Source organism: Megascapheus bottae, chromosome 26, assembly GCF_031878675.1.
Source record: "Megascapheus bottae isolate mThoBot1 chromosome 26, mThoBot2.hap1, whole genome shotgun sequence".
NCBI lineage: Eukaryota > Metazoa > Chordata > Mammalia > Rodentia > Geomyidae > Megascapheus > Megascapheus bottae.
The window spans coordinates 9,474,069-9,488,615 of record NC_143534.1 but is presented as its reverse complement, the minus strand read 5'-3'; the positions used below and the strand labels follow the sequence as shown (position 1 = coordinate 9,488,615).

The window sequence follows — 14,547 nt, the reverse complement described above, 5'->3', positions numbered from 1 at the left end:
AAGGTACCATTTTATGTGCCTATTGGTCATAGCCCAACCAGTGAGACAAACCAGTGGTTTTTGTGCTTTTTGCCAGGCAAGTTCAAAATCCATATAGCCTGCTATCAGGAATGATAAACTAGAACTCTTAAGCATAGGCTGAAGCTGCTGCCTCAAGGCAGGCATTTCCTCAGGGAAGCCAGATTGAATCAACGTAAATGTTTCTACTTAAACTCGGCATACTATAGATTTTAATCAAATTTTTAAAATACAGCAACAACTAAACCAGTGTTTGAACAGTGGAGTACTATAGTCTAGTCAGATTGACACACAGACCCCCCACCATCACAGTCAACCTTTAACCACTTGATAACTCCCACAGATCGCATCCTTCATTTCCAACAAGACAGTAGGAAAGTCATACTTCTAAGATGATACAGATACTCTGCTTACAACTGAAAACATGCTAATCCTTTTTCTACAAGTAAATTCCAAGTCCTTGTATGCAAGTCAGACTTCTGCTTTAATATCTTCCCTTAAGTACTATGATAAGGTGGGAAAAGAGAAATTGTTAATATATGTACAAATATACCAAAATAAGGAAGAAATACTTTGAACAGTTATAGTCCTTCCTGTAGTTTGCCGTTTGGCTATAACTGATATTTACAACTGTCTTCTATTTTTTCCCCATATGTACCCTATGCCCTCACAACATGCATCAGCTACTCGTAATCTTTTGCTTTGTAGAATGACCCAAACCTTGACTAGTGAAAAATCTGGGCTATAGCAGTCTTGAATTAGGTTGTTACAGTTTTCCATTGACTTTAATCACAATGCTTGGTAATACTCTGTCTTATGCCTACTGTGTAGTAGTGACTCATTTTCTCCGCCGTAACCAGCATATCCCCCCCTCCTTTGCCTATTGAAGCATACATAAGAAGCCTAGAAATGAGTTGATTGGGTGGCTTTTTCAGTTTTTAGTTTAAAAAAAAAAATCATGTTGTATCTCCTTATAGTGGCATTCTTTCCTTTGGAACTAAGATCTCTACATCACCAGGGGTTAAAGTTACTGAGACAGAAAGCAAAAAAAAAAAAATGTACTAGGGAGTCATTAGGGATAATAAATGATTACAGCCACTCCTGTTTCCAACCTGTGTGTTTTGGGTCCCTGACTGATACAGGGAAAGAGCATAGCTCACTTCCTCCATATCACTGCCCCCAGCCACCAGTAGATGGTGCTATATTGAAGGCTCAGTTGAGTCTTCAAAAGGCCTTTTCACTCTTAAGTTACTGGCTTCTGGTGGTATGATTTCATAGTAAGTTGGTTCATTGAAAGAGAGTTATACATGTAAGAAGTTTTGAAGTCCCTTTGTATTTTTATTATAAAGTTGTTTTATATCAGAACAAATGTTATATAGTCTAAAACTTGACTTTAGTCAATTTTAGTCTATAGTATGAGTTCGGGATAATTTATTAATGTAATAATTTTATCTGAATTTATATGAGAGGGTTATATCAACTTTTAAAAAATCTGTAATGTAATTTTTTATTTCTCTAGGCAACAATCCTTATTCCATGTTCTTGCTGCATATTCTATTTATAATACGGTAAGTTCTTTGAGGGGGTCTTCTGAACAACTAAAGATTGTTTTTAGTACTCCCTCTCTAACAAGGCCCCTCTACATGTTTCTCCATCGTAGGACCAAATAGTCCCTACAGTCTTTTTGAGCACTGTGTATCTTTTCACAGCACTTTGCTAATCCCGGGGTCTTAGAGCAGAGCTGATTTGAAAGTGGAAGAACCTAGAGATCATTGTGTGTCAGCGAAGCTTATTTTCTCCTTTTCCCTCAAGATAGTTTTGTTACATTTTGTGGTATTTGCTTTTAAACAACAGAAGACTGAATTTCGCAGGAAGTTGGTGGCTTGGTAACTCCATATCACTACTAGGAACCTGTCTTTTAGAGTCATACTACTTATTAGTGAGACCCAAAGGAAGTGGACTAACCTAAATACTTGTATAATAGACATACTGTTCTTAAAGCATTTACCATTCTGAGGAGAGAAGATGATTTAGAGAAAGACCTAATATGGGTGATAAGTACATACTTGTTGATTAGATTTGAAGGCAACACCTTTGAACTTTGGGATATATATGTTCTATTATATCTAAAACCTTCAGGGTAACAGGAGTTGAAATTCACTCAAAGTAGGGAAGGTTAAAAAAGGGATTTATTTATTATTTATTTCTCACAGGAATGAAGCGATAGTTGGGCTTTATGGGAATTCTACCTACAAAATAGGCAATATTCATTGAAAAGGATAGCTACACTTTCTCTCTTTTGCTTCATGATCATGTAGTGTTTCCAGTTATTTCTGTGAACTATTTATTCTACTATTCTCCAATAATTTCGTTTGACTGGCTAGTACATTTTTTTTGAACAGTGTCATCTCTTCCTCATTTTCTCCCAGTTAGAAAATACTTTTTAAAAAATGTAGATTCTGCTTGGCTGCCATGGTTCATACCTATAATCCTAGCTACTCAGGAGGCAGATGTGAGGATTGCACTTCAAAGCCAGCTTGGGTGGGAAAGTCTGTGACATACTTTTATCTCCAACTAACCACCAGAAAGCTGGAAAGGGAGCTGTGGCTCAATGGTAGAGCACAAGCTGTGAGTTTTAAAAAAAAAAAGAAAAAAAAAAAGCCCAGGGACAGCAACTCAGTCCTGAGTTCAAGTCCCAGGGCCAGCCCCCTCAAAAAAGTAGATTCAGATTTAGTCTTCAGTGATGTGTTTATTCTTGAGGATTCCGTTTTTATAAAATATGTGGCATAGTGCTGTAAAGATTGCAATATTTATCTCTAGAATTTTCTATTGAATAATATAAGTGGTCATTTCCTAATACTTCATAGATCAACTTTGTCTATGCACTTTTGCCTACAATTTGACTTTAAAGCCTCCCCCAATACCTATTGTCTTATTTGTTCTTTAGGAAGTCGGGTACTGTCAGGGGATGAGCCAGATCACAGCTCTACTCCTTATGTATATGAACGAGGAAGACGCCTTCTGGGCTCTGGTCAAACTCTTTTCAGGCCCCAAACATGCCATGCATGGTAAGAAAATCCCATATCTTATCATAAGCCATAAAGGACAGGGAGTCAAAGAGAAACGAAAACAAAATAAAAAATGTTTGGTAGAATAACAAGTGTGATGTCTCAGAGCTTACTTAACCAATACTTATTACTAATTTCTTCATTTTTCTTTATTGTAGTTTTCTGAACCTTGCTCTTCTTACTGATTTTTGTCTTTTCTCCAATGGGTATTGTTGACATTTAAAATTTTTTCTTATTTTTCTCCAGCCCTAAAAGAAACTTAACCTAGTTTTAGAGGAATTCAGGAAAAAAAATAAAAGTCACCTTTTGATTTTTAAATGAGGGGTGGGGTGGGGGGGAGGGAAATGGGGACCAAGACATGAGAAAGGGTATCAATGTATGTGAATTAATGCACCTTCCATCTGGCGAATATAATATAATCCTTCTATTAATTACAATAAAAATATATGGAAAAAACCCAAAAACCTTTCAGATAACAATGCGCCATTCAGCATATTGTTTCAGTGAAGTGTTATATTTGGCTGATTGTTAGGTTTAACCTTGTCCAAGAATATTAACTGAGAATGACTCGTAGTGTATAAAGGTAAGGTACATGATAACGAAGTAGTTTTGTATTTCAAGTATGGCTTTTTCTTCTTCCAGCCATAAGTTTTGTTTCATTTAAAATCAAAGTCTGATAACATGTTTCAGTTACTTAATATTTAAGGTTAATATTCAATTATTGTTAATATACTTAATATTTCAAAACATGTATTTTTTTAACTCACTGGTTTTTTTTTAACAGCTTCTTAATTTGCAAAGAAATGCATTAAATCTTATTTCAAAGACTTTCCATTGTAATTTCTTTTGGAAATAAAGGTGGTATTTGTCTACATAATGTAAAATTATTATTTTTTTTTTCTGCCAGTCCTGGGCTTAAGTTCAGGGCCTGAGCACTGTCCTTGGATTTTTCTCAAGGCTAGAGCTCTACCACTTGAGCCTCAGCACCACTTCCAGCTTTTTCTAAGTATGTGGTACCAAGGAATCGAACCCAGGTCTTCGTGCATGCTAGGCAAGCACTCTACCACTAGGCCAAACTCCCGGCCCCTGTAAAATTATTTTCTTGGTGCCATCTCTGTAAGACCATTTTAACACTAGTTTTAATCTAAAATAGATTCTCTTAAGTTTACTTTGAGAATATTTATGCTTTATATGGTAGAAAATCTGCCACATACAACGTTATTTTCATATTACTGAAATTAATGATCTTCTGTGGTCTGTTATATATTCAGTCTGATGGTCTGCCCAGGTGGCTTTTGTAAGAATATTGTGTGTAAAGGATGGTTAATTGTGTGTGAGTATGTTTGCTTGTTTGTCTCTATCTCTCTTAGTGTTCTTTGCCATTATTTTAACAATTATTGTCTGCGTAATAACTGTTTCTTGGCACTTTGCATCCCATAAATGGACTCCAGAGGGGAGACATATTATTATACTGAGTTTTCATCTAATAGGCAATATCATTTACAAAAGCATCTTAAAGTCTGTATCAGTCTTTATTTTGCCTTCCTGTGTGATGGTATTGCTGATCTCTCTTGGAGTACAATGGAGTGTTACAATTTCAATGATATATAATTGTGAGGAAGACTGCCTAATTTTAGAAAACAGTCATTTCTTTTAAAGCTGTTTCCTAGCTTAGCTTCAGCAATTATTGCCACTGGTTTAATCTGTAAAGCAATACTAACTCTACTGTGCTGACATTTGTGGTTGCAGTGCTGTATAGATCATTATTATGGGTGAATTTGTTCTGAAGAGACATGTCTTTCTATGTCTGCCTATGAGATTTTGTAACTAAAGGCTGTCTCTGCTCTTTGAATTGCCTATAAAACAGTGATAACCATTTTGAATTAATAGAATCAAAGCTAGGGCTGGAAAAGGGGAGCCTGGAATATCAGTGAACAGTGAAATAATGTGAGATATCTTAGTATTTTTGGACTAGTTATTGCTGAAGTACATTGACTTTTTCAAAAGTCAGACATTTCTATCAAATTGGCACTGATAAAGAAATACAGTTTTGTTGTTTTTTTTAAGAAAAACATTTCCTGGGGCTGGGAGTTTGGCCTAGTGGTAGAGGGCTTGCCTAACATGCACGAAGACCTGTGTTCAATTCCTCGGTACCCTACATACATAGCAAAAAGCCGGAAGTGGTTCTGAGGCTCAAGTGGTAGAGCTCTAGCCTTGAGAAAGTCCAAGGACAGTGCTCAAGCCCTGAGCCCAAGCCCAGGACTGGCAAAAAAAAAACCCAAAAAACAAAACATTTCCCTGGAAAATACTGCTGAGTAAGGTAAAGAATCTCTTACCTGAAAATGTTCACATATGCTTTCAAAACCTCAGAGCGGGCCAGGAGTTTGGCCTACTGGTAGAGTGCTTGCCTTGCATGCACAAAGACTCGGGTTCGATTCCTGGGTACCACATACATAGAAAAAAGCCGGAAGTGGTGCTGAGGCTCAAGTGGTAGAGCTCTAGCCTTGAGAAAGTCCAAGGACAGTGCTCAGGCTCTGAGCTTAAGCCCAGGACTGGCAAAACAAAACAAAACAAACAAGCAAAAAAAAAAACCCCAAAAAACCAAGTGAGAGCTCAGGAAGAAAGTCCTATCCAGTGGATTATAGAGTTTCACAAAAGTGTATTCCCTTACATCTTGAAGGAACCTAGAGTCAGCTGTTAGAAATAAATATTCTATAGGGGGGAAGGGGAATGGCTCTTGGCTGAAATAAGTCAAGGAAACAGAGTTAAAGCAAAATGAGGTTACTGTATCTAGAAAACAGCTTCTAAAATAGGCTGAATATCTAAGAAAATATGCATGACTCACATTTTTCTGGATTCTTTAAAAATAAACAAAAACCAAAAAACAGACCATCCAGTAATAGCTTTCAGAGTAGCATAGAAACTAGATTGGAAGATGCTATGTGGAGAATAAAGTCCGTTGAGTAATTGTCCTTTTAAATGAATTGCATCCATATCTGAAAGAAAATTTATGAATAATAATCAATGTAAAAATCAATGTTTGGTGTACAGACTAATACTTACCATTTATAGTTATTGACCTCTAAAATCTTACAGATTATATTGTATAACCAGTTAGGGCACAGTATACTTTTTGACATCATACTGATCACATAGTACCTGTATATTTTAGCTGAGGTTAAATTAAGAGTGTACAGAAAAGATTAAAAACTGCTTTAAAACAAAACATGAACATGATAGAAACATGATAATAGTGAAATGTTTAGAGGAAACTTGAAAGGTAATAACACATGTATGTAATGTATTGGCACTAAGACAAAATGATAGTCAGAATTACAACAATCTATTTAAAAATTTGGTCATTTTGGCTTATGGTCCAATACCTTTGTTTTAAAAATATGACCTTGATAAATGGATTAGTTTCTTTTTTCTTACTATTTTAGTTTTCCTCTTAATTTAATAATATGTTCTTTGATAACTATCAAATTATAGGTGATGTTTAAATATATTACCAACTAAAAGCTTCCTCACCCAAATTTACATAAAATAATTTCCTTGGTGGGTAGGGAAATGTTTTAGTAACTAGTGATGTGACAAATATGTGACATTTTAAAATTGAATTCTTTTGCTGGTATTATTTTTGAAGTATTGTTTTTATGTTTGTATTCTAGGATTTTTTGTCCAAGGTTTTCCTAAACTCTTGAGATTTCAAGAACATCATGAAAAAATACTGAATAAATTTCTGTTCAAGCTTAAGCAACACTTGGTAGGTAGATGTGACACTGACTTACACCCATAGACACTGAGAATGAAGCTATAATAACTTAATTCAGTCTTTGATCCCAATTATGTTACTAATTTTATGATGCCATCCACTTAACTATATAGTTATAATTCCCAGATGTTTGAAGACATTAGGCTTTTAAAATATAATACTTATAGCAAGTCAGAGTCCTAATTCATATTTTCAGATTTGTGAATATTAAAAATAAAGCTTTTCCAGATGTGTGATTTCTCAGTTATTTTGGAGGTTTGAAAAATTGTACAAAAAACATTTTAAGGTTTATTCAAACCAATTGCTTGTGAAATGTATATATGCTTTACTATAAAATAGAATAGTGAAACAAAAGAGTTCACTGTAAAGTATACTAGTGAAAAATCTAAATGTGTCATAGTCCTACCTTGAAAAATCTATTCTTGGAGTTATTTTAAGAAGGAAAATGGGAGAAAGAGTTGAAGAAATAAAATGAGAAAGATGTATAGTGAGATGTTGGCTGTATACTTCATTTGCAGCTACCTCCCCATAGCCTTCCAAACTTTGAAGAGTGTTACGTTATAATATTTCATTGCCATGATTTTGTTGCAGAAACAGGTTTTTATTTTTTCAGGATTCTCAAGAAATCTACACAAGTTTTTACACAATGAAATGGTTTTTTCAGTGTTTCCTTGATCGTGTAAGTGTTTATTTACAAAACTCAGTCATAAGGTTATAAATCCCAGGTGAAGGGAAGCTGCTTGGCCTTACTTGAATTTTGTTTTGCTCTTAATTGCAGACTCCTTTTACACTGAACCTCAGGATATGGGATATCTACATCTTTGAAGGAGACCGAGTCCTTACTGCAATGTCTTACACAATCTTAAAGTTACATAGAAGTAAGAAATGGTTTAACTACAAAGACTTCATAAAAAATGGAAGTCGAGTTCACCTCTGATGTCTCAGTCCCTACGCTGCTTCACATTCAATGTCTTCCAGTACTAGTTGTTTAAAGAAATTTAGAAACCGAGGGAAAAATCATCTTCCAATGGTTCTTTCTAGATGCATCATCACAAAGGCCTTTGTTTCTTTTCTCCCTATATCAGTTTATTTTCACACTTTCACAGTAGAATACAGTTTGGTAGGGTCACTAATAGTATTCATAAATTTTGGTTTCTGCTGGGACTCTCCATTTTCATCAGCCTGAGTCTTAGGTTTGTAATAGGAAAACAGAGAGAACAAGGAAAACAGGCCCATTAGTTAAGGAGGCTAGAGAAAATATTTCTACTACAGTTTCCTCCTTCCAGTAAATAATTGTCCAACTCCAAGTTGTAGAAAAAGAGCTCATAGATCTGTCTTTCCGCTTGACTGCATCGTGGCCTCTGGGGGCAAGCATAGGCAGTATGTATAGTTGCAAAAATAAATCAAAGTTTATTATGTTTTTCAGTTTTTAAAAAAGTTTTTAGGGCTCTGTAAATTTGGTTTATCATATTTTACTTAAGAATGAAAATGTGGAAAGTTTTCCTTCCTGAATATGAAGTATTCTGTTCTTTTTTTTATTTTATTTTATTTTTTTTGCCAGTCTTGGGCTTTAGCTCAGGGCCTGAGCTTTCTCAAGGTTAGAGCTCTACCACTTGAGCCTCATCACCACTTCCAGCTTTTTTCTATGCATATGGTACCAAGGAATCAAACCCTGGTCTTCGTGCATGCTAGGCAAGCACTCTACTACTAGGCCAAACTCCCGGCCCCTCTGTTCATCTTTTATGTCTCAATCTTACCTATCTCTTTTATAGCTAGTTACACAGAGATAGTGAACCATTAAAAAGCTTTAGAAATTTATCTACCACATAGTTTTACATTCATAACTATATTCCACTCTTCTAACATTAGTTTTGAATGCTCAGCATCCCAAGTAAATTAGAAGGCTATTAAGTGAATGTGGTCATGGTTACAACTTATTTTTCTGCTATGCTTAGCATTGTTTGGAGCAATAGATATGTCGATATAAGGCTGGAGTGGATTTCAGGAGGGCCATATTCACCATACTTTACAGAGAACATCCATCAGGAATTCTTCATATTGTTGGTTCTTTTCCAGAAAAGGATACAGAGGCATTGTCCCTCATTTTCCTTCCACTCAGGCCTTTTTTCCCCAGCACACAAACTAAGGCACAAAACTGTAGGTGATAAATTGTCTTCCCAGTCTCAGGGCTCTGTCTAAAGCCAGCTGAAATCCTTTCTCCTCTTCTTTTCCTCACCCTTTCCACCTCGTTCTTTATTTCCTTTCTCTGGAGGGTGAAAGGGTGAATGTGTAGAACAGTAGTATAATTTTTGTTGTTGTTCAGTTGTGGAGCTTGAACTCTAGGTCTGGACGTTGTTCCTGAGCTCTTCAGCTCAAGTCTAGCGCTCTACCACTTGAGCCACATTGCCACTTCTGCAATAGTACAATTTTTATTCAGAGATACTATTTTATTGTCCCCTAGTAGGTGGTGTAAAAGTAAAAATACATTGTAATATTTCTATACAGCTCTTTTCTCTCAAATTATTTTACTTGTATGACCCTTAATTTAACTTTGACAAATTTTCTTATTCTTTATGAATAAATTTTAAGTACAATAATTACAGGTCCACAGATAATTTGATTAAAAAGCTGTGAAAAAACCTGCATGCTGCTGTGCATTTTTCTTGGTTAGGGAATGAACCTCTAAAACTTACATAACTTTTTTTATATCTGTGTAAAATACTTGAGTGGAAGTAAAGGACTGGAAATGAGGAAATGTTTAATGGATACAGAGTTTTACTTAGACAGAAGAACCACTGCTGCAGATCTGTTGCACAGCAAAGTCTTTGTAGTTAATAACAATGTATAGCACACATGAAAATTGACAAGGGAAAAGATATTAAATTATATTTGGTGATGGAGTTGTCAATTAAGCTGATATAGCCATTTCACACTGTTATACATATATCAAAACATTACTGAGCATCCTGAGTATATATAGTTAGTCACTTTAAAAAATAAAAATAACAAAAGTCTCTCTCTGGCTACCTTAGGCTCAAAGGGCCTAATTTCTCTCTGATTTCCTTAAAAGTATTTATAGACAGTGATATTGGAAGTTCCTCAGTAGTTTTAAATAGTAAAATATCAGAAACAACTTAAATGTCCATTACTAGAAGACCAGTAAGCAAAGTACAATCATTGTCTTTCTGGGTTCATGATACAATATCATATGTAAGTTGTACTTCTGTCCTTTTCGAATGTTCCCTTGTAAAATGTACTTCACTTGAATAGAGTATGTTATCTTTCAACTTAAAGTAACTGTTGACTTAGCATTTATATTTCTCGTTTCTTAGAACATCTAATGAAATTGTCCATGGAAGAACTTGTAGAATTTCTTCAGGAGACTCTAGCAAAGGATTTTTTTTTCGAAGATGATTTTGTAATCGAGCAACTTCAGATTTCTATGGCAGAACTAAAGAGGGCGAAATTAGATCTCCCAGAACCTGGTAAGAAATTTCCTAATATTTCACTAGTTTTCAACTAGGAGCTATGGATTTAAAAACTGAAAAGAAAGAAATATCTCTTGCTTTAGGGGAGTACATAGGAGAGCTGGATAATGCAAGTGATAGCAAAGTGACTGTGAATGAGATATTAGTAGAGCTAAGTGAAAAAAATTATGAGGGAAAGCCAAAGGAAGGATAGTAGAGGAGAGAGCTAAGAGGGGAAACAGAAGATGCAGTAGGAAAAACATGTCAGAGATTTCAAAGATATTATTTGACAGAAATTTTGATAGATACTGCTTGTTTGTTACCCTGAGGAACTGTTATTTTTGCCTTATTCTTTCCCATGTTTGTTGTAATAGATGGGGTGGTAAAGAGCCTGAGTAAGTGAAAATTCATAAGTGAGAGATGAGAAGTAAAAATAGTTATTTATAGGCCTAGAGGTCTGGCTCAGTGGCTCACCTGTGTAGCAAGTGCAGGATCCTGAGTTCAAATTTCCATACTACCCATTATGCTAACTAGATTTGGTATTTCCTGATTCAGGTGTCTCTTTGTATCTTATCTGGACAGGAAGGAAGCAGAATTACATTTGTGAAGATTTGTTTGTCCCTTCTGTAAAAACCAAGCCGCTCTGCTTTTACTTATTTAATTGCGGGGGTTTAATCAGCATTTCCTAGAGATTTGGAGTCATCAGGATTGACTAGAAAACAATCCCTCACAGTGGTAATTGAGTTCGAGCATAGGCCTTGTGAAACTACCGCCTTTGCTAAGTGAGGTCAACTCTCCCTTGTTCAGTATAATGATGTCCATTTTCTACTAATTCTTTCCTGTAGCAGGAAATGCATTTGAAACAGCAATTACTATAGTCTTGCTACTGAATGTTTATTTAAAAAGAGTTAAACAGAAGACACATGTAAAAAAATATGTGTATTATCAAATTATTTAAACATGAGATTAAAACTTGCAACTTCTATAATGGAATGGGATTGTGTTTATTATCTTACAGCTAATATGTTTCAAAGTGTTTACTATTTGCCACACATAACAGACAATCTCTCATTTAACCCCTGAAAATAACTGTGGGAAAAGTTCTAGTCTTCATTTCACAATAGTAGTGAAATGAGGGCCCAGAGTAGGATAGGGTTAAAGGGAAAAGGAGAGATAGGTAAATCATGCCAGAAATGCTGGCTTTTGCCCACTCTGATCACACTGGCAGTTAAGAGTGTACAGTAGAATGGACTAGGAGAGCCCTGCATTTTCTAGAACAGTACAGTAAACCCACCTTACTTGGGGATTTATTAACATGTAGTGTTAACCAAGTGAAGCAAAAAAATAATAATAGAAATTTTGAAAACCAACCAAAAAATTTTAGCTTCCTGCATATACATATCAGCTTGGTTGATATGGAGCTTCTAGTCCTGCTTTATCATCATGAGTTGTGTTTCAGTCATTGTGTGATCTACTTGGTGTTTCCCTGCCCTAACTTAGTGAAAATAAGTCTCCCAAAAAGGAAATGTGCCCAAGAAGCAAGGTAAATGTGACTTTCAGATTTGTTGGAAGGTGACATGTATTAGTGGAAGTTGGATAGCATTATGGGAAATATGAATGGATCTACAGTCTGCCTGTCCTGGCAAGCACAGAATTTCCTCAGCGGCAATCTCCTTGAAAATGTATCTGGGGATACTAAGCCTATTACAATCTCTTTTTCATCTGTATTTCTACTACTGCAACATTTATTTTCAGGATTTGTTTGCGCTGCTCTTGTTTGTTCTCTTTAAATTATGAACTGCATATGAAACCTCATACCAAGAAATTTTAGTGTCAAATCCATTCTTTAAACATATATACAGCTGTGCTATTCTTTTCGTTCCTTATGTATCATATCATTTTGTCCTCCCACCAGTAATGTATGATGGAATTCATTATACATCATAAATTCATGGTGTTTGTAAATTTTTCCTGGTTGGACAGAGTATTCTTTTGTTGGCTTGATCTACATTCCTTTCATTTTAAATCTGTTATTGTTCTTCTATATTTATTGGACATTTCTATTTCATTTTCTGTGAACTTAACTATTTATCTTTTGCCTGTTGACTACTGGTCTCTAAGTTCTTGGCAAACTAAAAATGTTTGCTGTTTTTTTCTATGTGTTATACATCTTACACAACCTTTTCTTATAGATATTTTCCTTATGATCTCTTGCTTTCTTATTTTATTATTTTTTTTTACCAGGCCCGGGGCTTGAACTCTGTGCCTGGGTAGCAACCCTGAGTGCTTAAGGCTAGGTAGCACTCTACCACTTGAGGGGTTATTTTAAAATTAAGTTTCTGCTTGGAGAATATTTAATTTTTTTTTGTCTTAACCAAGTTTTCCTATCTTCTATTCAAATGAAGCCATTTGGTAGTCAGTGAAGCTTTCCTTTTTCTCTCCTTTCTCTTCCCCTCCTTCTGCCTCCTTTCCCTCTTCCTTCTCAAGGCTGAATAGCTAAGAGTTACAAATAAGGGTTACAGGACAAAGGTAGCCTAGTTAGGAAATTAAATACTAGAAAATTGGAAGTAGAGCTGTGGCTGTGGCTCAAAGTGGTAGACTTGAGCAGAAGAGTTCAGAACAGTGCCCAGACCCTGAGTTTGAACCCTATGACAAGCCACTCACCCCCCCCCCCCCAAAAAAAAGAAAGCTGGACTTTGGTACATGTGCTTTTATTATCCCTTACAGCAGGATAGCTTTTGTTAGCTTCTGCTTATATTTCCTCCTTTTTGTATTGGGAATGACAGCTGAGTGCCACAGGAAGAAAACATTTTCATTTTGTGTGCAGCAGGGCTTTCTTGTATCCTATTTGGGGTGATATCATGCCTGACAGTCTCAAGCCTTAGTCCTGTCTCTACCTCTCTAGTAATTCCTTTCTTCTACTTTTTCTTCACTTGTTCCTTTTCTTTAGCTCACTGGTTTTTTATTTTTTTGGCCAATCCTGGGGGGCTTCACTGTCCTTGGGCTTTCTTAAGGCTAGAGTTTGATCACTTGTATTTTGTGCCTAAACAGAACTTGTGTATGTCCACCTCTCCTCACACCTTAGTGCTTGACCATTTATATTATGTATCTTGTTGGACGGAGTAATTCCTTGAGAACAGTGACTGTGTCTGCCCATTGTTAGTACTGTTCCAGTGTCTTACATATATCACTCAGACTTTTCTTTATGGAATGAAGTACTAATATTTAAAAGCAATATGAATTTGTCTGTGTAAAGTTAGCACAAAGCAGATTTTTGTGTATGTGATGATGAACCATTCTGTATTATATTTGTAAACATAGGTCAGTTTTATTGTTGAAGAGTGTGTTTGCTTTTGTCTGTAGAGCATAAACTGATGTTCCATACATTCCACAACTTTCTCATGTGTGAATTGAAACACTAGGAAACACAAAACGCAAGCTTTAAAATTAATTTCTTTCACAATGGATTATTGAATTTTTCTGGCCTTAAAAAGATATACAGTGAGGAGAAATGCGCTTAAATAAGTCTTCTTTCAGCTTCCCTTTCAAACTTAATTTGCTAAAAATAAAAGTCAAGCCAATGAGCTACCTTAATTCAGAAAACCATCTATTTCTTTTTAATTACTTTATTGAAGGCTACCGTGATATTTGAATCATTTTTTTTCTGGTTAGTGGTACATTAAGCAGAAATAAAATTTGATTTTTCACATGTATTCAAATCTATAACCCTTCTGTACATCACCTTTGTTATAGCAATAAAAAATTGAAATCAGCAATTTTATGAGAATATTTTAAGACTGTTGGATTTAGTTATTCAATTCAGAAAGGAATGGGAAACTCTTTTAGAATAATAGAATAATTTCCCCAGCAGTGGCTTTTCCACAGTTTTTTACTAAAAACTGTTGGAACAATCTGAGTACATTTATTCTGTTGTTGCAATTTACAAGTAAAACATTGCTTACCAGGGAGAGCACTCAGAGCACTTTGTGTAATTGTGTGTCTGGGGTGCCAGGAGGCACTAATGAAATGCCTCTGGGGCCCGTCTGCAAATCCTGTAGTGTACTGTGATGTCCACTTGGTGGTGACAGAGACCCGAGTAAGCCAGAAATGGACCACCCTGGGTGTCACCCAGAGGTGCTCTCTTATCTTTGTTTAGGCAAATGACAGTATCTTCTAGGGTTTTTGTTGTTGCTGGTTTGTTTGTTTCTTATAAGAAAAA

At 35.6% G+C, this 14,547-nt stretch overlaps 1 protein-coding gene across 2 annotated transcripts in view; it reads left to right on the top strand.

The window, feature by feature from the left end:
• Usp6nl (USP6 N-terminal like) overlaps positions 1–14,547 on the top strand; it is a 111,477-nt gene that overhangs the window by 83,711 nt on the left and 13,219 nt on the right. For both annotated transcript variants that reach the window (XM_090318892.1, XM_090318891.1), the window contains exons 9-14: positions 1,538–1,586; positions 2,966–3,086; positions 6,758–6,852; positions 7,475–7,540; positions 7,640–7,739; positions 10,194–10,346. In XM_090318892.1, the coding sequence (XP_090175018.1) occupies positions 1,538–1,586; positions 2,966–3,086; positions 6,758–6,852; positions 7,475–7,540; positions 7,640–7,739; positions 10,194–10,346 (584 nt within the window). The remainder of the gene's footprint in view (positions 1–1,537; positions 1,587–2,965; positions 3,087–6,757; positions 6,853–7,474; positions 7,541–7,639; positions 7,740–10,193; positions 10,347–14,547) is intronic.